Source organism: Anguilla anguilla, chromosome 8, assembly GCF_013347855.1.
Source record: "Anguilla anguilla isolate fAngAng1 chromosome 8, fAngAng1.pri, whole genome shotgun sequence".
In the NCBI taxonomy this organism is placed as follows: Eukaryota; Metazoa; Chordata; class Actinopteri; order Anguilliformes; family Anguillidae; genus Anguilla; species Anguilla anguilla.
The window spans coordinates 32,388,072-32,412,794 of record NC_049208.1 but is presented as its reverse complement, the minus strand read 5'-3'; the positions used below and the strand labels follow the sequence as shown (position 1 = coordinate 32,412,794).

Below are 24,723 nucleotides of genomic sequence, written 5' to 3'. Positions count from 1 at the left end.
GTATGAAAAGTGCTATAATTTCTATATGGTGAAGTCAAAATGTTGAAATACCCTTCAAAATCTGCACTTTAACCACATGTGAAGTTTGGTTACAAATCTAAACCTATGGAGTAGAGATCCAAATTAAGAGAAAATATATGTCTCTGTCCCAAAAATTATGGAGTACACTGTATATGTTTATACATGCACATTATTCATTCTCAGCCATGGGTGGCTTGTTCTATATATAAGGTCAATTTGCACTCTTCTGTCCTGGGATCAGGCATGTCATATGGAGTGTGCAGCCAATCAGATGGTAGTGAATACTGGGTGCATGAGAATAAGATAAAAGGGCTTCCTACAGGAATATGTCTTTAGCCATTTTCAGCACTGACAGTACTGCATACAGAGTGAACATTGGTTTATTTTCTAAAGTAAAAGGATTGGGCATGCATTCAATTTTTTTTTAAGAATCTGCCCTCAAAATGCATTCTCTTAGCATTCATGTGTCCTCTTCAAGCAATTTGTTCTTCAGATGTGCTAGCCAGGGTTACGTTGAGTAGGCATGACAAAAAAACTTCACTCAGAGAGTAATGAATGGAGTGCTTGACAATCTTTGGCCTTCACCTCCCTTCACTGGCTTTGCAGAACATTTCCTGGTGTTTTGCCAATTGAATTCAGCCCAGGACTACAGCTGAGGAGGGCCGGGGCCCCAGAAGTTTCCTGGCAACTAATTAGCTAATCAGGTCTGCAGCTGTGAAATGCTAGGGGGCCACAGGAGTTGCTTAGCAACTGAACCTTAGGGTAGAGAAGCAGAAATTATGAGTACAGTTATAAAAGGTTGCCTGTATGGCAGGTTGTATAAACAAATATAGAAATTTTAATGCAATCCAGTTGTACTGTAGATTTTGGGCATTTTAGTCTCAACATTTTCAACTTGATTCAAGATATCTAAAATTCAATTCAATTCTGTGTATCAACTTGTGAAGATCACACATAAATTAACCTGCGGATATCTGCAGTACAACTGAGTTGCCACTGTGTACAAGTGCAGATATCACCAATGGATGTCATGGATGTCTGCATAAACACTATATGACCAAAAGTATTTGGACATCCCTTGGTCAGTGCTGTTTTTCATGTTGTGAGCTAGGTACCTAAGCTCCAGGGAAGGCAAATCATAATGCAATGACATTTTAGATGATTTTGTGCTTCCAACTTTGTAGCAAGAGTTTGGGGAAGGCCTTTCCTGTATCAGCATGACAATGCCCCGAGGCACACAGCGAGGTCCATACAGAAATGGTTTTGCCGAGATTGAGCCCAGACCTCAAGCCCATCCAACAACTTTGGGATCGATTGGAAAGCCAACTGCGAGCCCGGCCTAATGGCCTAATCAGTGCCCAACGTCACTAATGCTCTTCCGGGTGAATGAAAGCAAATGCCTGCAGCAATGCTCCAACATAAAGCATAAAGCCTTCCCAGAAGAGCAGAGGTTGTTATAGCAGTAATGGGTGGACTAACTTCACATTAATGCCCTTAATTTTGGATGAGATGTTGGATGTCAGGTAGTCACATACTTATGTAATGTAATAATTGGTCCATCAATATTGAAGATATCCTCAAACTACTTTATGGACATCTGCTTTATGTCCAGAATTATCAGTATGGATTTGAATTCAAATTTAAGCATAACATATGTGATGCTGCTTTTCAAATGTTTATTTATCTATTTATTATTTTCTTAATACTTTCTTAATACTTGGAAGAGGCTATTCATATATTCCCCCTTGCAAACAGACTACTGCTGGTGTCCCCATTGAAAGTTGTCAAATCTTTCAAAAAATCTTCATGGAAATGAATCCCTGCTGAGATTTGGGGGCACTACAGTGTTTGCCATAAGAACACTGCACCTTGTACCTGCTCGTTCCCAAATAATCCCATAACAGCCTTGAGTGAGTGGGAGTTGGGCAAATGTTCCGTTTGCATTGTGACATCCCAGGTGACTCAATAAACAAGAGGGAGCCGGCCCTGTATGCACTGACACTGCCTGTGCATGTGATTCAACTGCAGTAAACCTGCAGTTTACTGTACTGCAGAAATTATTATGGTCTCGGAAGCCCCATTAAACCACATGGTTATTTTTCTGTAATATAATTGTTATCCTTGGTGTATGCAAAAGAAAGGAGGCTATATTCTTTCAATGTTGACGTGCAGTAGGCCATTTAAGTGACCCTATATGTTGTGTGTGTGTGTGTCTGTGTTTGTGTGTGTGCACGTACACAATGGTGCATTTACATACTTGTGTAGAAAAAAAAAACCACAACGTGATTTATAATTTTTGTCATATCAGTACAGCAGTATTTTACTAGCAATATGTTGATGTTTTCAAATGCATTTTTAGGGGAAACTGGAATTTGCATTGGCCAGAATCACAATATTAATTGCTTGTTTTAATTCATGCAAATTTTCAGTAAATAGTAATAGATTTTAGTAAATAGTAATACTGTTGCGCGTTTTTGGCAATTCTTAGACAAATGTCATACTGTTGCCTCACTTTATCATTTCTAATTAGAATTTAATTGTTTTGAGTTTTAACATTAAACTCTCCGTATCGTAATTGTATAGGCTACACGTCTATAACATATTAGCCAATATCTCAACAGAAATCAAAACGCCTACGTTAGCTTTCAGTCAGGGGCGATTTATTTGGTCTGACTGTCAGGTCTTGCGTAGGAGCAAACCCGCAGCTGAGTGCTGACTTCGTCCAAAGAACATCTGATCGACCAATAGCACCATTGTCCCCGAGGGCAGCTGTCACCATTACTTCATCCGCATTGGTTAACAGTAAAAAGCGAATTTAACAAGGTAAACAACGGAATTGAGCGGGCTGACCATCGGTTTGGGAAGTTTTTTGGATTGGGAACAAGTCAAAAACAACCTCCGCGGGAGTGAGAAAGGAAGAGACCAGTGCTGGACAATGATACTGGGGAAATTGGTACGGTGAGATTATGTTTCCATGGGGGGTTCTATGAAACAAAGCAATGCCTCAAGCATAGAAGATTTGGGCGCTTGTTTCAGAAGTGTCCTTTGCAGCAGTGAAAACGATTGAACCATTGTTGTCCCTGTCTAATCTTTTAAAATGTATGTTGCTAAGTGAACGCAGATGTAAACTATTGCGTAGGTTGCTTTGGGGTCAAAAGCTTAGCTATCTTGCGTAGGCTACTCTATTTCGCAAGTTATCCCACAAGTAAAAAAATAGTTTTTGACTGATTGCAGATTGTAATCTATGCGTTTTTGGGGCAACGTTTGGAACACCTTTTCTGTCTCTAATTTAAAACGATTATTGCATGAACTGTCCAGTAATGTCAGACCCAAGCGTTTACTGCGGTGGGCTTGCTCATTTGCTAATCATTAATGTTAACAACTCTCAAGTGCGTGATGCCATCCACTGCATCGATCTGTGAGTTTTGTGAGGAAACGCAGATAGGCAAGTCCTGCTGTTATATTAACCACGGGAAGGCTTGAAAGTTTTACTAAGACATAGAATCTTACAAAATTGGATGTATTTTTATATGAAGGACACTGCAAGACCCGTACGACAAAGGCACAATTCAAGCATCGTCGTGTTTCGCTATTGGTAATTATACATCGACGAAATTCGTCCTGCAAAATAATGCAAATAGGATTTCAACTTGTTCCACCACAACGTTCATTGGGTGGTTTGTGTAATTACAAAAGCTGACCACCAACATTTGAAGTTTCTAGGCAACGTCAAAATACAGTAATTGAGGGTCATACCGCTTAAAAATCATTGAATGATTTTGAATATATCGTCCTTTTTTAAAATGGACCAAAAATCGTTTTTGCCACTGTATCGACTAGCATAGTCTACCTTTAAACTCTCAGCACCTATAGCCCATTCATCCAATGTAAAGATCACCGGATCTACAATTGAATAACACAAAAGTAGTATTCTGGTGGAGTTCCCAATTAACAGTCAGTCACTCCTCGACATATATTTAAACTGAAGAGAGACAAATCAAATTTACTGATTTGTCACGATTAATCATCCCAATTTACTTGTTGACAGGTATTGTATTCATTTGTTGTTCCAGTAATATGGGATTGTACTCTTTTAAACATTTTAATCGCTCAAGTAACATGTATGTAATACTCTTAGGTGTTCCATACCTTTTCATACCTTGCTGGTTGCAGTCTTTGTGTGGGATATGTTTTTCAAGCAAGACGACCAGGAGAATGGGATGAAAATCCACATGCTAAAGGTAAGAACCTCATAGTACTGTTACACTTGTAACTTTATCAGTTCAATTGAATCGGCTTAACCCAAATGTTTCTTTACCTTTTAAATATGCAACAGGAAATATCCTTAAATTCCAAATTCTGTGGAGGTGAGGAAACGGTATATCTTTACGAAGCCTTTGGTCTGTTGTTTCACTCATATTTAAATGTTTTGGTATTGATTTAAATCCAACTAACTTGCTCTCTAATGCTGGTCTTTAAGGGTCTACTATAGTTAGACTTTTGAAACTAACTGAATTTAGAAATTTACCAGTACTAGGCAGACACAGTTTTTGCTGCTTATCTTTACGTGTACAGTCAATTTTTGGCTGTACGTGTAGATGCTTTTCTGGGGATTATGAGTAAATTGGGTCCCACTGGCACAGTCTCTGTAAACAGCGTATAGCCAAAATGTACCTTAGCAAGGATTCAGTTTGAGCTTCCTGGCTATTCTGAGTCCCCTCTCTCCCAGCTGATTTTACATGTCCTATCTGGTCATAGTTCCCTCAGACTCCCCATGGATAAAATCATCTGGATCATGCAGGGGAAGATGCTTTGAGCTGCATGAAGCTGAACCTCCACACTGTCGCTGTGACAATTTATGCAAAACCTACATCAGCTGTTGCCAAGATTTTGACGAGCACTGCTTGAAAACCGGTAAGCCCCCTTTTTCTGTGCCCCCTTCGATGCTCTGTTCATGGAATGTTCTTAACTGTTTACCAACAGCTTCTTCCTAGAAGACCTGGCTTTAAGCTTTCAGTCCACATTTTCACAATATTTTTATTCCCCCATTAAATTAAAGAGAGGCTGATTAAAAATTCATGTTTCTGTGTAAACAGTGTGATTTTGTGTTCCATTACTAGCAATGACCATTTAAACCACATTAAACATTTAACATTGTAGGCTTTTGTTGAAGCGTGGGATATTACTCTGATTCCCATTAAGCTGTGTGGATACCACTGTATGCGATACTTTGAATGGTCTTCGGGTCATTGCAGCACAAATGTTTAGCCCACTTGGTGCAGAAAGAACATGCGCTGTGGCCCACGCTGTAAATAATGCACTGTGCACTCACTGGTCCCCTGTGCTCTCAGCGGGAGGGTTCGAGTGCACTAAGGAGAGGTGTGGGGAAATTCGCAACGAGGACCACGCCTGCCACTGCTCTGAGGACTGCCTCCTTAATGGAGACTGCTGCACTAATTACAGGGCCGTATGCGAAGGTGAGAAACTGCCTCTGTCCAATGCTCGTCAAAACTCTGCATGGTCAAAAGTGCCTGGCATTCATTCAAAGACATACTGTATAGGGCTGTACTGAGAAAGAACGTGAACCAGTCAATGAACAAAGCCTTAATCAATCACTTTGTCAACTTTAAAAGTATCACTGTATTTGACAGTGAAACATTGGCAAAGTACATATGTTTGAGTTGAAGTGCGTGGTCTAATCTCGCCAAACACTTTAATTGAATAAGCTCTTTTTAAAAGTCTCCTCTACTATAAGATGCACGGCATTCAGTTGAAGGTTGAGGCTGTCGGACGGTGAGAAGGGATCCTTGCTTATATCATGGTCAGGAAAAATGTGGAAACTCCGTGCTCTGGTGTGCCTAACAGTGTCCCAGTGTGTTGCTTTTCATATTGTTTTTAGGAGTTTCTGAGGGTAATGGTTTCGTTCTTTAAGGTTCAACTTGTTGCCGCTAGCATTTGACGTCTCTTGTGGCTATTAACCACCAGTGAATGAAGAGAGACCATTCATTCTGTACACACTGCTTTACATTGGGCTAGACTTGCAGCCCAAGGTCATCCAGTTCTCCTGAACTACAGTTAACTGAAGTGGCAGCCTGGTATTGGTTATTGCCTTTGGCCATTAGATATAGTGTAACTGATGTGGTGAGTGAAAATTCAGACACACAAATGCACACGTTTTACAATATATAAAAAAGGTACAGAAATGAAGTGACATTGCATTATTGGGAGGGCAGGTATGCCACCCTGCCAAGTTACGGCTTGGTGGGGCAGCATGCCCCATACCTATACAACACTGAGAGTTTGGCACTTTTCAGGGTTTCCTACAGAAATAATCACAAGGACCACACACTCTCAGCCCTTAAAAACATTATTTTTCGGTACCTTCTGACCGCATTTCAACAGACAGAATTCACTAACAACTTCACACGTCCACACAATAAAGCCCCAAACTTAGGGGATTTTGCATTTTTTCCATTCTTCTTTACTTTTAATATACTTTTAATGGCAGGCCTAGATTTTACCAGTTTGAATGAATGACTTATAGACAGTGCTTTGTATGTGTGAGTAACTTGGCATTTTTGTACATTGAAAACATGTTTTTCATCAGATGGACACTATACATTATTAAAAGGTTACAGCAATGGAAGAAACAGCACATGACACCTGGGAGTATGCCCTTTAAGACGGGTATACCCTGTGGTCAGTACTACATAGTGCACTGGGGTCTGATGCTGAATTGGAGCTTGGTGCGAGCTTCTATAACTGTCACTGTCTGTATCTATAGAGGGGGAGACTCCATGGGTGCAGGATGAGTGTGAAGAGATTGACACCCCAGATTGTCCTGCTGGGTGAGTGGTCATATTTCCGGAGCACCGAAAAACTTTCACCATCCACACCACGCTCATTATGCATATACACTGTAGACTGTACATGACACCGACCGCTGCTATGCTTCACAGCCGAGAGAGGCTGCTCAGGCCAATCACACGGCTAATTATCCCTGTGTATGAAAAATAAAGAAATGATTGTCAGCCAGTTACTACAGTAGCTGTATGTCATTCAACTTGGTTGTTATTAATGTAGAGTTTAACCTTTTCATGATTCCTCTCAGTTGCTAAGCATAACTTCACTGAGGGTGTGGCTAGGCTGTACTCTGTACTTTGGAGAGCCAGTAGTAATTGAGAGTATATATTTTTTTGTGCTCAGTTTCATTCGGCCCCCTTTGATTATGGTGTCTGTGGATGGATTCCGGGCCTCCTACATGAAAAAGGGCAACACCGTGATCCCCAACTTTGAAAAACTGAGTAAGAGACTCGTACACTCACAGTGCTGTGATTTACAGAGCAGGAGCAGTTCTCCACTGAATACAATGTGTGACTTGAGCTATGGGCTTGACTTGCTGTTTGGCTGTTCAGAAAAATAGGAAAAAGTATACAAAATGATGTAGAAATGATATTTAAAAAGTTTTTGTATCCAATGAATTGTAAGAGCTCTGTTAAATAATGTCCCAAAAAGGGTTTTTGTTGAAAGGAATTGGGTGAGGACATGAAATGTCTAATGAAAGCTGAGAAAAATAGGCGACTCCATTGTTTTTTTTAATACCACATCAATGAGCTCCTAATACTGGGTTAGTCAGTCGTGATTAGCAGGTGATTAGCAGTTAGATTCAAATCCCATCTTTTTTCTGAATTCAGAGTTTAAAATTTTCTTGTAATCCAAGACATAGCTGCTGCCATTCAATTTCTGTACACACCGTGAAGGAGCTGATTATTCTAGACTATGAGGTTTGATTGGTTATTCTAGCCTAATAAGTACTGCACCCGCAGTCTATTTCCTCCACTGCTCAAAGCCTTTGGCTGTTAATTAGATGAACCATTGATTCATCCAGTTACCTCTGATAGAGAACCACTGTTTTATGGTGATTCGGAACTCTAATATTGCCTTAATACTTTAGTAGAATGAACTGTGTTCTGTCAGATAGTGGAATTTGTATGTTTGTGTGGGTATTTCACGTACTTTGGGATGTTATTGACATGTTTTGTCGAATGCTTTAGGAACATGTGGCACTCATGCACCTTATATGAGACCTGTGTACCCCAGCAAAACCTTCCCAAATTTGTATACACTCGCTACGGTTAGTTGCCTTTCTTCCCATTAACTTATTTCTGTGCTCTTACTATTTGAAAATAATAACTTTGTATTTGAATTCAAATAGATTCTGTCCTTGTTATGACAAGTTACTTGAATGAAATTTTTATTTTGTCATTCTTATCTACCGTATCTGCTGTGTTAATCTGAGTGCTGCCTTTAATATGGCAATAAAATAATTTAGTGAAATCAGTATTCGATTTTAAATCTTAAATTCTGGAATAAAGTGCCATTTATCCTTTTTTTAGGGCCTTTATCCGGAATCCCACGGGATAGTTGGCAATTCCATGTACGACCCTGTGTTTGAAGCCACCTTTAACCTGCGGGGCAGAGAGAAACTGAATCATCGTTGGTGGGGAGGTCAGCCGGTGAGCAATAAGCAACCTTTTGCCCTGAGCCCTTTAAGGAAATTAAAAATGCTCCCTGTGTGTGTGTGGATTAGCCTAGCAGAGCTCTCTCTGCAGCCTTTGTGAGTGACACGAAATTGTAATGAGATGGTAATGATGAAATGTGTTTTTGCAGCGTACATACGCATGCACAAAGTTGAAATATTGTAACTAGTATAGTGTTAGTTGTGTTGATTTGCTGAAGTAAGGAACTGTTGTTATATTGTGGGTTTGAATGAAACCTTATCGTTTCGGTAGATCTGGATCACAGCAGTGAAGCAAGGAGTGAAGGCTGGAACCTTTTTCTGGCCCATGTAAGTTTTTTTCTTTTTTTGTTTTGTTTAAGAGATGAGTAACACCCTTGGAACATTGCTATGTTAACTCCTGAAACTGCTTATTTGAGGGGACTTTTATCAGTAGTTTAATGTGTAGTTTGTGCATTAAGCAAAAAGTCCTGTGGAAAAAACGTCAGCAGGTATTTGATGATGAATATCGTGGTGCTGAGTGCTAAGTTGGCTGTAATATCAAGGCTGCTTCAGGAAAAAAGGCTTTTACAAGGCCGATTTGCAAATATTTGGGGACATTTGACCCAGCACGTTCCCAGAGTCTTACTGTATGTCCTCACAGGATAAGTTCATTTCTGCTTCGGGTTAAATCACATCGCACATCAAACGCTTGATTTATGAACTGGCTGTAATGATGCATGTGTGCTTGTTCAGTCATGCATATAGTTTTGCCCAGGCTGCTGCGTTAGCCTAGCTATAGGCACAAAGGCTCCCACACACACAGACACAGACGCCATTGATCTTTGGAAGCAGGGAGGGGGAGAAATGGACTTGTTGTGCTGGCAGTTTGTGCACATGAGCCCATTTATACAACTCTTTCTTGTCTTTGGGCCTCTGAAGCCTCCCTTCAAAATGGAGGAACCAATTGTGCCTTGTGATTGATTTGATGATGTTGTTCCCTTAAATGTAATGTTACTGGCCAAAAAGATTCGAGAGGGAAGTGCATGAGGTTACTGCTCTGTTAACTGTTAACCTCATACTCAGGGAGGGCTGTGACCTGATAATAGTCAAGGGCTAATCTTTCAGACCAGACCTTGACAGCCACTGGTTTAATACAGAAGTTTATGAACCTGGTTTGTAACATTAGGTTGCTGGATTTTATGTTGCCTTTGTGAAGCAGGGAATTGACTTTAGTAGTAGTGAGACAACAGTAGCAGAGCTTTAATTGAATACATTATATTTTTTGTACCTTTCTCCTGATTCTTTGGGCTAGGATCTGATTTAAAGATACTGGAGACATAGATTTGGATTAAAATTTGCCTGTGTGTGCGTGTTCCATGAACAGGGTGATTCCCATGGAGAGGCGCATACTGACCATACTGCAGTGGCTAAATCTTACTGATGACCAGAGGTGAGCTCCATTTTACCTTTACAGACCACATAGCACCAGTAAGGTGTGTGCAGGACATTAGAGCAGGTCACATGACATTCTCTGCTCTGTACCATCTGTAAAACAAACAAAGTGGTATTAAAATATTTGCAACAAGTCTGCCATTAAAAACAATGAAGAATTTCTCTTTGTTGTCTCTGAACCTTATTTTGGGTACTTTCTTGCTGCTTTGGGTGAGTGTGGCAGCCCTTGACTTCCAGGGCAGTGGAAGTTACGGGTTAATCAGGGTCTCTTTCTTTTCAGGCCCTATGTGTATGCTGTCCACTCGGAGCAACCGGACACCTTCGGCCACAGGCTGGGGCCCTTGAGCAAAGAGGTGAGCTCCTCTGATTGGCTGAGAGGTAGAAGTTCCTAGAGGGGGGGTGCCCTTTGTGTTCTATGACTACAACTGCAGTTTTACTCCACTTGCTTAACTTACCCAGAACCAAAGAGCCTGGTACAAAATGGACAAAATACGAATTTCCCTTCTCTCTGGCAGACATCTTAATCTTTTTTTTTTGTGATGCAGCTGAACAATCCACTGAGAGAAATTGATAAGATCGTTGGGCAGCTGATGGACGGGCTGAAACAGATGAATCTGCACCGCTGTGTGAACATCATTCTGGTGGGAGACCATGGTACTGGAGTTTCATTAGTCCTCCACGCATACTGTGGGCGCTGTATTGTATAAACCCCATTCAAAATGACATACAGTCATACACATGTATCCACATATACAGTAGAAGAATGTGTCAGTGGAATATATATAGGTGTAAGTTTAGGATAAAAGGGTTAGTTTGACAAGGTATGTATATTTCTTTACCCCATAGGAATGGAAGAGGCCCACTGTGACAGAACAGAGTTCTTGAGCTCATATCCGCTGAATGTGGATGACATCTTTTTGATCCCTGGATCTCTAGGAAGAATTCGCCCCCGATTTCCCAGCACCTCCAAATGTGAGTTACAAACGGTCCTTGTTGATTCATGCTTTATAATCACAACTAAATAAGCTTAGCTCTCACGTTAACAGTAATGAGATTGACCCAGATTTTGTAAGGGACTTGACATAACAGTGTATGAACAGTGCTAAATCATTTTTTTATAGAATGTTTTTAAAAAAAAAAATTTTTTTTAACAATCTGAGATCTGCCCTTAACAGGGTTGGATTTCATATTAATAATAAGGATAGAAAGCAAAAGTGTGGGAAACGTTATTAACGACGGATTAGAGCTGGTCCTTGAGATGTTCCCATAACAACCGCACAGTGCCAGATGAGATAAAACAGAAATGTACAGTATTCTTCTGCCTTGAAAAGAACGCCTTGTCCATTGAAGACCTTTTCATGCTTTTAAGGACTCACTTATCAAGTTTATAGTGGCTATACTATGTCAGTTTCACATATGGGCCCTTTCAAATGGGGAATGCATTAATTTTGTATTAGAGTAGAACATAAAGTAGTTTGACAGCTGCTACTGAAGAAAATACAGTGGAAGTTATGTTATATTCTGTATAAAGATGTACAGTAAATACGCTTCATTACAGAACTGTTAAAACTATTCAAACTGTTTTTTCAGATGACCCGAAAGCAATTGTTGCAAATCTTACAGTGAGTAAATTTTTACTGTGATCTGTTTCTTCTGTGAATATGAAGGTAAATGTCACATCATGCTTTGTATTAGGAAAACAAAATATATGTGATATTAAACAATTTATTACAAAACAAGTTAAATTCAATGTATATTCAAATCATTACATGCAAATAACGACTTCCAAATTTTGAGGCTTCAGAATGCAGAATGTTCCATTGAATTACGGTACAATTGTTAAATAGTGGTCCACACTGATATCAAGGAAATGCGATATCACATTTTACAGTAAAAGTAAAATTTTAATCGCCTCCTGATCATGACGTTCTTCCCTCAGTGTAAGATGCCAAACCAGCACTTTAAGCCATACCTGAAACAACACCTTCCCAAACGTTTGCACTACGCCAACAACCGGAGAATCGAGGATGTACATTTGCTGGTGGAGAGAAAGTGGCATGTTGCAAGGTATTGTTTGTTGTAATTCCTTGGTACTAAGAACAGCCTTTTGAGGGTAGAAAGACTCTTTCACACATTTTTGTAGACTGAATTTCACAGCTTGTGTCCATTTTGAAGCAATTAACTGCACGTGTGTGCAAAGAAATGCTAATTTCTTGATGTGAGTCAATAATAATGATAACAACTATCATTATTATTATTATTATTAGGTGTGTGCCGTCAAATTGGGGGAATATCAGTACTGGCGGATAATATCTTAAAACAAACATCAGTATTGGGCAGTATGGTAGGATTATGGCTGATATGACAACATGTGATCACGATGAAGTATGATGCTCAAAAAGTAGCCTAATCATAGGCACCCAAATCAGTTTTATTTACTTTTGATTTATGATTTTTACCAAAAATCATCCAACTCCAGGAATAGTTATACCGAAACTCAGTTGCTCTCTAGACTTATGCTCTTGATTAATAATACAGTTAGAAAAGTTAACTTACTGTACAAGTAAAATTTGTTGCATTTTGTCCGCATATATTGACATTTGTGCTCATGTATATTTTGGTTGCAGTTTGCACGTGTGCTGTAATGTAAAATGGGTAATTATCAGCATCAGTATCAGCCAGTATGGTCATTTTTATTTTTTTGGATGAATTTTGTGTTTTGAACTGCTTCCTTACAAACCTTTGCCAATTAAAAAATTATTTAAAAAAATTATTAATGTATATTACACTGTGTGTATTTCAGGAAAACTCCTGAAGGCAAGAAGCATCCTGGGAAATGTGGTTTCAATGGTGACCATGGCTATGACAACAAGATCCACAGCATGCGGGTAAGCTGATTTCATACGTTTTATTTGCTGAACATCTTTCTGTTCAAAATAAGATTAAAATAAAAAGGTAGTCATTTTATATTGCAGTCATTACTATTACAGTTACCTGAAGAATGACCATCTTTGTACAGCTGTTGATTCATCCATTCATTATCTATACCCACTTGTCCTGGTCAGGGTTGGGGGGGGGGGTGTTGGAGCCTATCCAAGTGTGCATTGGGCGAGAGGCAGGAATACACTGGACAATCTATCGCAGGGCACACACACCATTCACTCACTATTCACTTACGCACTCATACCTATGGGCAATTTAGAGCCTCTCAATTAGCCTACCTGCATGTCTTTGTACTGTGGGAGGAAAACGAAGTACCCGGAGGAAACCCACGCGGACATGGGGAGAATATGCATGCTACCTGCTGCACCACTGTGCCACACAGCTGTTGATAAATTATGGTTTTTTTTCTTCAGACAATCTTTATGGGACATGGACCAAGCTTCAAATTCAAGACACAAGTGCCAGCTTTTGAGAACATTGAACTATACAATGTCATGTGTGGTAAGACTGTACTTCTGTAAATGCTTTCATTTCACTGCCTTCATTGTCCAAATTGTCGCTGTTTATTTTCTAAACCTCCATGTGCTTTTCTGTGCTCCATTGATCTTGCCTGGTGTAAATGAGCCTGCCAATATGAGCATAAGATGGAGTTTGCACTTTTTGAGAGTATTTCATTGGTTACAATACACCAGGCAAGATCGGTAAAGCGTAGAAAAGTATTTGAATCCAAAACAAATATTTGACCCAGGTCGGAGGTGCAATGAAGCTGTGGGCCCTTTGAGTAGTTTCTGTTTTTTGTGTTCTACATGACAGATCTCCTGGGCTTAAATCCTGCTCCTAACAATGGGACTCATGGCAGCCTCAACAACATATTAAAAAGCCCCTCCCACATCCCCACCCAGCCGTTGGAAGTGTCCGAGCCCTCCCCCTTAGACCCCGCCTCCGCTGTCACCGACGACCTCGGGTGCAGCTGTGACGACCAGGTCAGCGTAAGGAACACCTGTAAAGACCCTCTGACAGAGCGGCCTCAGTACACCTTTATTCTGTTTCCAAAGCAAATTCAGGAAATAACCCAACTGTTTATGTAGCCCCTGATGGTTATCGTTGTCATGGGATACAGAACAAGATGATTTAACATGTCTCCAGTTGCTACCATTTGTTTTGACTTGCCTTGCTTTTTAAGCTAGGATTCTAATCTTGAGATCAGATTTTACAGATAGAGTAATGTAGCCTCTGAAAATATATTGTCAGATATGTCATCTTTTATCAGTTACAGCTGTTTTAATGGATATTAATCTAGAGGATAGTGCAGTGTGTAATGTCTGTGGCTTGGACTGTTACAGAATGAAGTGGAAGGGCTCAGTCAGAGCCTCATGGAAGCAACAAACGGTAGGTCTCTTTGTCTCTTAGTCTGTTTTTGTTGTTAAAAGTGGCATTAGTAATATCCCAGCGTTCCCTGAGGGCCAAAATGGGCCATACCTTAATCCAAACTAGGCAGTAGGGTAGTGCAGCTATCGCATTTCGTCATGTGTCAGAACTCACGGGGTGGAAGGAGAATTAAAAACAGGGCCGAAAAACACTTGCTGAAGCTTGGGGCTGTTTCTCAGGGTAGATGATGGAAAAATGGAAGTGTGTCATAATGCAGCTGGCTTCACATTGGAAGACTGGATGTGTTCTCCTTAGTTAATGTAGCTAATATCAAAGAGTCTAGCTAGCTACTTAGCTTGATAAACATGTCTGTATAACTGACACACATCCATCCATCCGTTATCTATACCCACTTATCCTGGTCAGGGTCGCAGGGGGTGCTGGAGCCTATCCCAGCGTGCTTTGGGTGAGAGGCAGGGAACTGGGTTACATTGCAACCTAATCATTACTCTGAAGCAAATGGCAAAGTAACAGGTACACTGAATGAAAGTACTATCAAAATGAATCTTTAAGTGGAAATTAAAGTGATTATTAGATTAGACTTTGCATTTTAGACAAGATTATTAGCAATGGCTTGATTTTTAGTGAAGGCTTTTTAGTGGACTGTTTGTTAGTGAAGGCTTTAGACAAGTTTGTATTCTATTTAGACTACTTCCCTCGTACATTTTGTGGTGTTTTTTCCCCCAGTTATTGGTGGTGCTGTGAGCTCTTACTTTAATTTGTATGTTAATTAAATCTTTAGAAAGCATGGTGTGGTTGGTCAGAATGGAGAAAAATAAACAGGAAAGCCAGTTTCTTGTATCTCTGTTTTTGGCAATGTAAGTGATTGCTTCTCGACAGCTGTTTATTAAAACTAGCCTATTTGCGCGAAATTCTTCACGCAAGGCCAGCATTTGCAGGTATTTCCTGTTTTTTTTGTATTTAACCATTGCGTCCGTAAATGTCTCGTTACCGGCCTGTTGACTATCACTCGGTTTTTTTTCTGCAGATACCGGAAATCTCCCGTACGGCCGACCGGCCGTTCTTTTCCAAACGAACTACAGCCTTCTGCACCACCTAGACTTTATCAGCGGCTACAGCGAATCGCTGGCCATGCCCCTCTGGACGTCATACACGGTTCCTAACCAGGTAGCCGTACGCTTGTTGTCTCCCCTGACGCCGAACATTCTCCCAACGCTGACGTAACGTTGCGGGAACGTTGTGACTGGGTCACATCGCGTGATTCTGTGAATGTGGCGTCGTCGGCAGACACGAGTTCTGTGCCCCAGTTCATCGTGTTTATCACATTGTTTATCACGTCGCGCTGCGGTGCGAATGCATGCCACGCCCCCGCATGCCGGTCTACTCTCGGCCGAGCTGATGGACTGTTCCTCTCGCAGGTGAACATCACACCGCTCCCCGAGTCTTTCAGCCACTGCAGGAGGCCTGACGTCCGCATAAACCCGACCTACAGTCAGTCCTGCGCCGGCTACGACTCCGACCCAAGCCTCTCCTTCAGCTTCCTCTTCCCCCCTGGTGAGAGTCCTCTGCTGTGCTTTCCTCTGAACAATAAGTGCCAGATTTAAGCAGGTATCTTCCGGTATCATTGTATATATTACTTATCTTAAAATATGGCAACTGGAAAAAAAAGGAACTGAAAATGCAGCTGTTGTAGTCTTAAATTTAGGATTTTGTTTATTGTTGGCAGAACTGGCCTCATCCCCTGACACAAAATACGACGCCGAGCTGATCACAAACACAGTTCCAATGTACCCCGCGTTTAAGAGTGAGTATTACATGAAGCGGTCGACGCAGTGAATTCGAGCATGCGTGTGCTTTTTGAAGCAGTGAGTTGAATGTGCCCAGTGAGAAACCGTTGCAGGTGGGTGGAGTTCTCTGGGGGTTAATGAATGATCTGTGTGTGGGGGCGGGGGAGGGGGAGGGGGAAGGGGAGGGGGGGGGGGAAGGGGCGGGGATTCGCAGACGAGTGGCCAGTCTGATGACCTCAGGTCCGTGAAAGGGGCCAGTGTGTGGCGCTGTTGCCGTTCCTTGAGACGACTGGCACCTATTGTTCTGTCTCTCTGGGAAGGAGTCCAGCGCAAAATGCGAACCCACACACACACACAGATACACATACACTCACACACACATACTCATGCACACACACACTCACACACATACTCACACACATACTCACACACACACGCGCGCATGCACACACACACACACAGAGCCCAGGGGAGGGAAGAGGATGTTGTGATTACTGGGATTTCCCTGTTCCCCCGTCTATTTCCCAAAAGGTTTTCAATCAATGACTTCCCCCCCGCTTTGTTCGTAAGATCATAGATTTGGCTAACGTAGTCAGCTCTCGCTGTGGATTTCTGAGAATAATGACCACGCATTGCAGACTGAGCAGGGGAAATCTTCCTGTTTTTATTTATTGCTGATTCAGTCCCGTCTTGTTTAACACTAGCATGTGAAAGGTCAGAACAGTTCACTTTAAACTAAAACAAAAATCATGTTTTTGAGTTGAGCAACTCTGCTCAGCTCAGAGCAGCGTGTCCAGCAGCTGGGGGGGTGGGGAGGGAGGGGGGGGTGCAAAAGAGGTTAGAAAAGCAGGAATTGTGATCAGGTTTCAAGTCTGTGCTGGAACTTGCTTTCGTACCCTTGAGCAAGGTTACTGGACCAGAAGTCCTTCAGCAAATTTTCAGGCTTGCAGATTTGTAATTGTGTAAAATAAAAACTACCTATATGCTTTCTGCACCATTTTCTCTGACAGTTGAAAAAATATATATTTGCATCAAATAAATAGTATAATTGTAATCCAATGTAAACACCCCTACCATGCATTGAAATGAGCATTGGAGTGCTGATTGAAATTCACACTAAACAATTCATGCATATGTTTTCTCTCTCTCTCCCTCTCTCCCTCCTCCCCCCCCCCCCTCCCTCCCTCCCTCCCCCGTCAGAGGTGTGGAACTACTTCCAGAGGACACTGGTGAGGCGGTACGCCAGTGAGAGAAACGGGGTCAATATCATCAGCGGCCCCATATTCGACTACGACTATGATGGCCTCCGTGACTCAGCTGAGAAGATGGAACAGTAAGAACTACAACTCCCAGATACTCAGAGCTTATTTATGGACTGGTTATTTGAATTTATAATCCATAATTGAGGCAGGTAGAGTTGAGTTGCCCCATTTTTTAGGTGTGATGCTTTCGAATATTCAATTGTAGCAGCCACACTGCATCACAAAAACCGAAGATGTTAACTCTAAACACTGAAGCAGTATAGATAGTCAATATACACTATATGACAAACAGTATGGATACCCCTTGCTCAGGGGTTGTTTTTCATGGCTTGGGATAGCCCAAATGCAAATCTTAATGCAATGACGATTCTGTGCTTCCAACTTTGTGGCAACAGTTTGGGGAAGGCCCTTTCCTGTTTTGGAATGAGAATGCCCCCGTGCACACAGCAAGGTCCATATAGAAATGGTTTTGTCGAGATCAGTGTGGAAGAACTTGACTGGCCTGCACAGAGCCCTGACGTCAACACAATCCAACACCTTTGAGATCAATTGGAAAGCCAACTGCGAGCCAGGCCTAATTTCCCAATCAGTGCCTGACCCCACTAATGCTCTTCTGGCTGAATGGAAGCAAATCCCTGCAGCAATGTTCCAACATCTAGTATAAAGCCTTCCCAGAAGAGTGGAGGTTATTATAGCAGAAAAGGGTCGACCAACTCCACATTAATGCCCTTAATTTAGGATGAGATGTTGGATGTCAGGTGTCTATATACTTTTGGACATGTAGTGTACAAACTTTGTTTTCTGTGTTCAAGTGATTAAGTCCCCTGAACCCATTTTAATACCCGTTTCTCTCTTTCAGTATTCAAGTATTTAGTTTTTCTGATCTGCCCTGGCCAATTACCCTTGTGTCAACTGTTTAAAGAAGTTTTTCCCTTACAAATGGACCTCTCTGGCAATATTTGACAAGTAAATGGCTGTTGTTAGCACTCATTACTCTTCCTGCTGAATTTTCATTGCGTAATGTTCATTTTGTATTGTGCCAGTTCCACCTAGTGGCAGACTGCTATAGTGCGGGAGTGTTTGAAATAATAGGTTATGCATATACTCTGCTGCCTATGTTCTATATATGTATGGTGTGTAACTGCCTTTCATTTGTCAGTTTCTCATTTGTAGCTTATTGATTTATTGATTGACTCGTAACATAACTCACTGATATCATCTGGACTTTTCACAAAGATGCCTTGGTACAGTGAGTGAGTTAGTTTGGGTTTTTTGTGAGCATATCTCCTTGGTAGGTTTTTATTTTTAAAGTGTCCTGCAACACTTCCCATCTATTGGCTATGTACTGCATGCATAATTTGATTGTGAAAGTACATGCACGTTTTTTTGTTCGTTGCCCTCGCTTTACACTTGTCCTGGAGAGTCCCTGGGCTCTAATGGGATGGTAAGGGTTGTGGAAACGGGCCGGCCTTACTGAGTGTTCCTGTGGTCGCAGGTTCGCGAGCGGCCCCGTGCCCGTCCCCACGCACTACTACAGCGTGGTCACCAGCTGCCTGGACTACACGCAGGACGTGGACACCTGCGACGGCCCGCTCAGCGTCTTCTCCTTCATCCTCCCGCACCGGCCGGAGAACGACGAGAGCTGCAACGTGAGTCCCCGCCGCGGTCCTCTTCCAGCCGCAGTCCTCTTCCAGCCGCGGTCCTCTTCCAGCCGCGGTCCTCTTCCAGCCGCGGTCCTCTTCCAGCTTCACCTCTGAGTCTTTAACACCACGCTGCTGCCATAGGTCTCATAGCACTCCTCAGAACCCATCACTCTAGGCCTTTGGCTTATGATCTCGAGCAGCAGTCGTTTAAAATTCTAAGAATGTGCGGCCCATTGCATTGTGTTTTTTTTTTGTTTTTTTTTGCAGAGCTCGGACGAGGAGTTCACGTGGGTTGAGGAGCTGATAAAGATGCACACGGCTCGGGTGCGGGACATCGAGATACTCACAGGCCTGGACTTCTACCGCCAGACCAGCCAGAGTTACACAGACATCCTTTCCTTAAAGACTTATTTGCACACGTATGAAGACGAGGACTGAAGCTCTCTCGCCCTGGTACATCTTTGATGGCAAGCTGTATATTTGTTTGTTTTGTTTTTTTTAAATGTAATTTTACATGTTTGTATTCCTTAGAAGTGCCAGTAAGTATTGTAATCCCATGTAAACCCCCCCCCCCCACACACACACACACACCTTTTGTTTTTTAACAAATAACAAGATTAATTTTATTATTTGCAACTGTCTTTTTAAAATTGCGGTCTGAATGTTTGTGACAGGTTTCTGATTAGTCATTGGAAGCTTCAATAGGACTCAATGGGATGGGAGTACACTCCCATCACACTGAATGCTGTACTGTAAACCACAACGGAACTGTATCTAAGACTTTTACCACGTACTACCAACTGTGTGATTTTCTACATCCACAAAGGTGCGTCACAGCGAACGAAAATGTTCACTGTTATTAGTACTAATATTTGCTCGTCAGACAAGCTTTCCATACGCGAAGGGTGGATTCGCTCTTGATGGTGTGGGCTTCTACTGAAGACTGAATGCTAATTTCTTTTGTATCTGGTGGCCAGTTAAACTTGATTCCCTATATTCTTGATTTTTGAAGTGAAGCTGCCCTGCATATTATGGCCCAATAGTAGTACTGTTCATCATGGCTGCTGAAAAGCCACACAGGGCTCTTGACTGAGATATACTATATGATTCTCACCACTTTCTGATCTTATGATTATCAGTTGATACGTACTATAGTAGTTCTTGCGTATCTGGAAGAAGAAAAAAAAAAACTTAGGTACTTTTAAATCCCTTTTAGTGTTTTTTTAGTTAGAAGTAGCAAGGAAATACCTTCAGCTCAGTGGCTCTAACAAAGCTCATTTTTAAAGGCTCGGCAGGACCAGACTACAGTCTGGTGTTATTGTATTAATAGCGCATGCTAGGCGCTTTCTTAGGAAGAGTGCTACACAGAGACCACTGGCTCGTTTATTTATTTTCACTCTGTGCTAACGTTACTTGACGATATTGTGTAATTAAGCATGTGGTACCACAGTGTCTGTCTCCGCATTACTACACGGCACAGCTGCCTGTGAGTATTTGCAGAGCTACGATTGTGGCATTCTGTCTTGTGCTTATTTTATACTGGTTCCTCACACAGGCTTTTCTACATATGGTAATAACAGTCTCCCCTAAATTTGAGCTAAAAAAATAATGAACCTTGTGACAGGTGAAGCTGTCAATCACTGTCTCAAACCAATCAAAAGATGGCGGTCACCAAAGAGGAACACTTAATTGGTTAAAATCAGCGGAACATTGACAGGATGTTGAAGGCTCCACCCATCAGTCGGACAGATTATTTTACAGTCTTTAAAAGCTTACATTACTCATGACGGTTACTCACTGAATGTGTTCAATTTATGTATAAGTATGCATATATATACACGTGCAAATCCGGACCATTTTGCGGCGCTTCCGTAAGTGATTGTGTTGTTTTTGCAATGTAATTGTTATTGGAGATTAAGTTTATATCTAGCTCCTGGTAAGAGTGTTCAACAGTACATAAGTCTAATTACATTGTTTACATTCAATGTAAATTTGAGGATGTTTGCCACAGCCTAGTAACACTGATGTTTTGCTTGTAATACCAGCTGTGTGATCAACATATTTATGCCTTATGTAGAACCATGAAATTGTATCACAATAAACCAGATTTTTATTCAGTTTAATTATGGCTAGTTATTACCATTATGGATGATTAACACAAATGAATGAATTTTAATAAATGGCATGATGGAAAATCCTGTACTGCTTGTAGAAGGTGCCAGCAAGTCTTGCAGCACCATCAGACCAAAGAGGTTTGAAGATTCATTGTGTGGTGATGCTGCTCCTTTCCTCCTCCATGTCATAACGTCAGCTCTCTGATGGGTGCGAGCTTCTGTTTCCTGAGAGGTCACCTGACTTTGCAGGGCTTCTTTCAACTGAAATGGAGTGTCAGAGCTAAGTGCCCACCAGGACTTCACCAGGAATCCATTTTCTATGCCTGCTAATGTTCTTCAATTAATTGGTGAAAATGAATTTTAACATTATAGTTTCATAGCATTGGCAATGATTCAGGAGAAGCATTATTATTATTATTGTAATAATATTATTACCTGTGGGTGAAGGCAGGTTGGTCATGACTGAAAATGAACACTGTGACATTCTGTCTTCAGTTTGATGAATTTAGCCACCTGGCTTTCTTATGAATTGACTTTGGACTGTTATGGTTCCTCACAATGAGACTGAAAGCTAGAATGAAATTTCCAGATGTTACATTTTTATCATTTACTGGCAGCACAGACCATACTTAATAAGCAGGGATGAATAACATGACTAAAATTAGGAACCCTTCTGGTGGCGTAAACATCTCAAATGTTTCTTTTGTGGGTTCATCTAAGAGCATCTTATAATACTTTCAATACATATGTCAAAGCCCTACTCCAAAGTGTACATTCAGTTGTCTGTGTGAAAACTGATATTAGCTTCCCTGCATTATTTTGGTTCCCGTTAGCACACAGAAATTGGCAATTAAAATGTAAATATGCACTTTGAGTCAGTTAAAGCTTGACTGTAAACTTCAGCTTGTTGTCTTGAGAAGTTTTTTCATGGCTTAGAATAAGATCATCAGGAAACACGTTTGCTCAATTAAATAAATTATCAAAAACTGCATTAATGGCATATGATTTTTGAAATGACTAAAGACATTTAGTGCTAATACAACGAATCATTCCAGTCTTGGATCAGCTTTTGTTGCTTTAGGCATTTCAGCATCACAACTGAGTGCTAGACTTTGCGAAAGCCCACCTCAGTTCAATAAATCACAGTTCTGTAGGAAAACCCAGCAGGAAATATCCAATAAACATAATAAATTGACATTGCAATGACATGTGGCTGAAACAGGCATGACAGAAATTTCACTAATGCATTTCGTTTTTTCAAATCTAGTGATGATCATGTGGATGCGTGTACGTCACCATCTCAAGTTCTCTCACAAATCAAAAATATTTTTCTGTTGTAATAAAATTCTAACTTAAAATGTTTTTAACAAAATAATTGTACATTCCTTTCAGCATAATCATTGACCAATCAGAACCAAACTGCCTTCACCACAGATACCATGAATGACATTTGACATGGTGCAATAACCTACCCTTTGATAGTACAAAGCTCAAAACCGTTTAATTTTTTCAACTGCAAGGACACTAAGAGTTTAGACATTATCAATTCAATGAAGAAATTACACATAATAGTATCCATGTATCCAATTCAAGAGCCTCCACCTGTCCCTTCTGGTATAGGATGCCCTTGTTCAGAATATAGGCTATGTAGCCTCCTCTAGACAACTAGGGCTTTTCTAACCCCATCAACCTCTGAAACCTTTCCAAACCAAGGTTTCAAAGCTGGGTCGTTTCTCTGTAGTTCAACAAATCTTTCGGAATATCCATTTCCAACAATGTGCTTGGGAGATCCTCCATCTTCTTATGTTTAGTGGTGCCAAAACACTTATCCCTACACTTGAGCTTCTGATTTAATGTGCTTCACTGGCCCTGCTCCCAGCTCAGCTCCCTCAAAGGGCAAAGCCTTAAACAAATCAGCAGCACTCTGTGCTTTGGTGGTGACCATAATACAAGACTTAGCCTGGGGCAGCAAATCTAAAAGAGTTGGGACATCCTGGTCTAGGACCACTGGATACGGCAACTGAGGTGCTATTGCCACTGTGAGAAAGAAAGTCTGACCATCTACAGTCAGGTAAACATCAGCTGTGGGATACACCTTTTCATTCCTGTGAATGCAACACACCTTGACACCATCACTCCACTCCTCTCTAGGAACCAGATCCTGCAGTACTAAGGACTGAGTGCTCCCTGTGTCCACAATTGTTTTCTCCTGCTGGCCATTAACTAAAACTGAGACAACCTGACCCTTCTTCTGCAATACTGGCTCTGGACTAATGGGCCTGGGTACAGAACATAACTGTTTGCTTATTTTGTCTAGCAGGACAAACGGGCTTTGTGAGCCCCAACTCCTCACAGTTGTAACATCTCAGCTCTGGCTTAAAAGGACGAGCAGGAGGTCTACTACTATTATGCAACTTACTGTTAACGAAGGTTTTACTATTGGAAAGACCATTACTCCCTTCACCCCCATCAGACTTACGCTTGGATGAGTAGCTGTTGTCTCTGTGGAAGACTGCGCTCCCGATTCCCTTCCTGGCCGAGACGAAGCCTTTAGCCACACGTGCGGCTTCCTCAGTGGTCATGGGATCAGGTTCCTTGATCCAAACTTCCATTCCTGGATTGACCATCCATAGAAACTGTTCCAGGATCATAGTCTCAGCAAGCTTCTTCATGGTGGTTTGTTTCACCTTAGTCCATTTGGAAAAAAAATCCTTGAGGCTTACATACAGTTCTTGTGGGGTTTCACCACCGTTGAATGTCCAGGGAACTAAACCATTGGTGGTAGGTGTTGGCCGTGATTTCATATTTGGTCAAGATAGACTCCTTGACCTTGTGGTAGTCATTGCTGTGCTCAATTTCCATTGCCACATAAGCACTCCGTGCCTCGCCGGTTAAAAGGGGAACTAAATGAATAGTCCAGTCTTCCCGGTTCCAGCGGCCCACGGTAGCTATTCTTTCAAATGTGGTTAAAAAATGTTCAATGTCATCGTCTGGGGTCAGAGGATGAAGATTGGGTAGTTTTAGGTTTGGTGGCTCCCTCAGAAACCTAGCAGGTGGTCTGGAAGGTTCCTCTGCTTCACTGGCGTCATTGCTACCCTCCTGCTGCGGCTGCATCTGTTGCTGCTGCTGCCCTTTCTGCATGCTGCCCCACCTCTGGTCCTGACAGGGGGCCTCCTTCTCCATTCACTTATACTTTGCTGCTTGGGACTGAAGAAGGATCTTGACCATCCCTGCCAATTCTGCAATGGTGTCCTTTGGGTCCTCCAGCGCAGCCCCTTGGTCCTGTGTTGAGCTAGCAGCCTTGGCTTCTGCATGTGCTTCCTCTGCCTTGTCCTCCTTTCTCTTGGTTGACATCTTGACCTCTTTTGCACATCAATTATGCCCATTCAATTGCACTTAACGAATTACACCCACCTACTGCCAGGCCCTACTGAGAGCAAAATGACCTGCTTATATACACTACAGATTATCTATATACGGACTATACCATTTCCATACGATATTTAATTATCTCAGAAGAAATGACAGTATATATTTTTATACATATAACTCATTATAAATATATTATCCGTTGCTACTTTATATCTAATAATCACATATCTAATTGGGTAT

General features: G+C 41.5%; 1 protein-coding gene and 1 long non-coding RNA gene across 2 annotated transcripts; one reads left to right on the top strand and one right to left on the bottom strand.

Moving 5' to 3' along the window:
* The first annotated feature begins 2,703 nt into the window (after positions 1-2,703).
* On the top strand, positions 2,704-21,120 carry LOC118234463 (ectonucleotide pyrophosphatase/phosphodiesterase family member 2-like). Its single transcript, XM_035431006.1, has 25 exons — positions 2,704-2,974; positions 4,160-4,262; positions 4,780-4,935; positions 5,373-5,498; positions 6,806-6,869; positions 7,228-7,325; positions 8,076-8,155; positions 8,418-8,537; positions 8,814-8,869; positions 9,906-9,971; positions 10,254-10,326; positions 10,519-10,627; positions 10,820-10,945; positions 11,564-11,595; positions 11,913-12,040; positions 12,777-12,861; positions 13,330-13,417; positions 13,730-13,899; positions 14,260-14,305; positions 15,333-15,472; positions 15,724-15,859; positions 16,032-16,109; positions 17,293-17,425; positions 18,850-19,003; positions 19,265-21,120. Exons 1-25 carry the CDS (start codon positions 2,957-2,959, stop codon positions 19,433-19,435), a joined length of 2,556 nt encoding a protein of 851 aa, XP_035286897.1. The 5' UTR covers positions 2,704-2,956; the 3' UTR covers positions 19,436-21,120.
* LOC118234464 lies at positions 21,101-24,551 on the bottom strand. The gene is made up of 2 exons (XR_004766669.1): positions 23,591-24,551; positions 21,101-21,372 (listed from the first exon to the last, which is right to left on the bottom strand). It is a non-coding gene; the product is annotated as an uncharacterized LOC118234464 (long non-coding RNA).
* Positions 24,552-24,723: the final 172 nt, after the last annotated feature.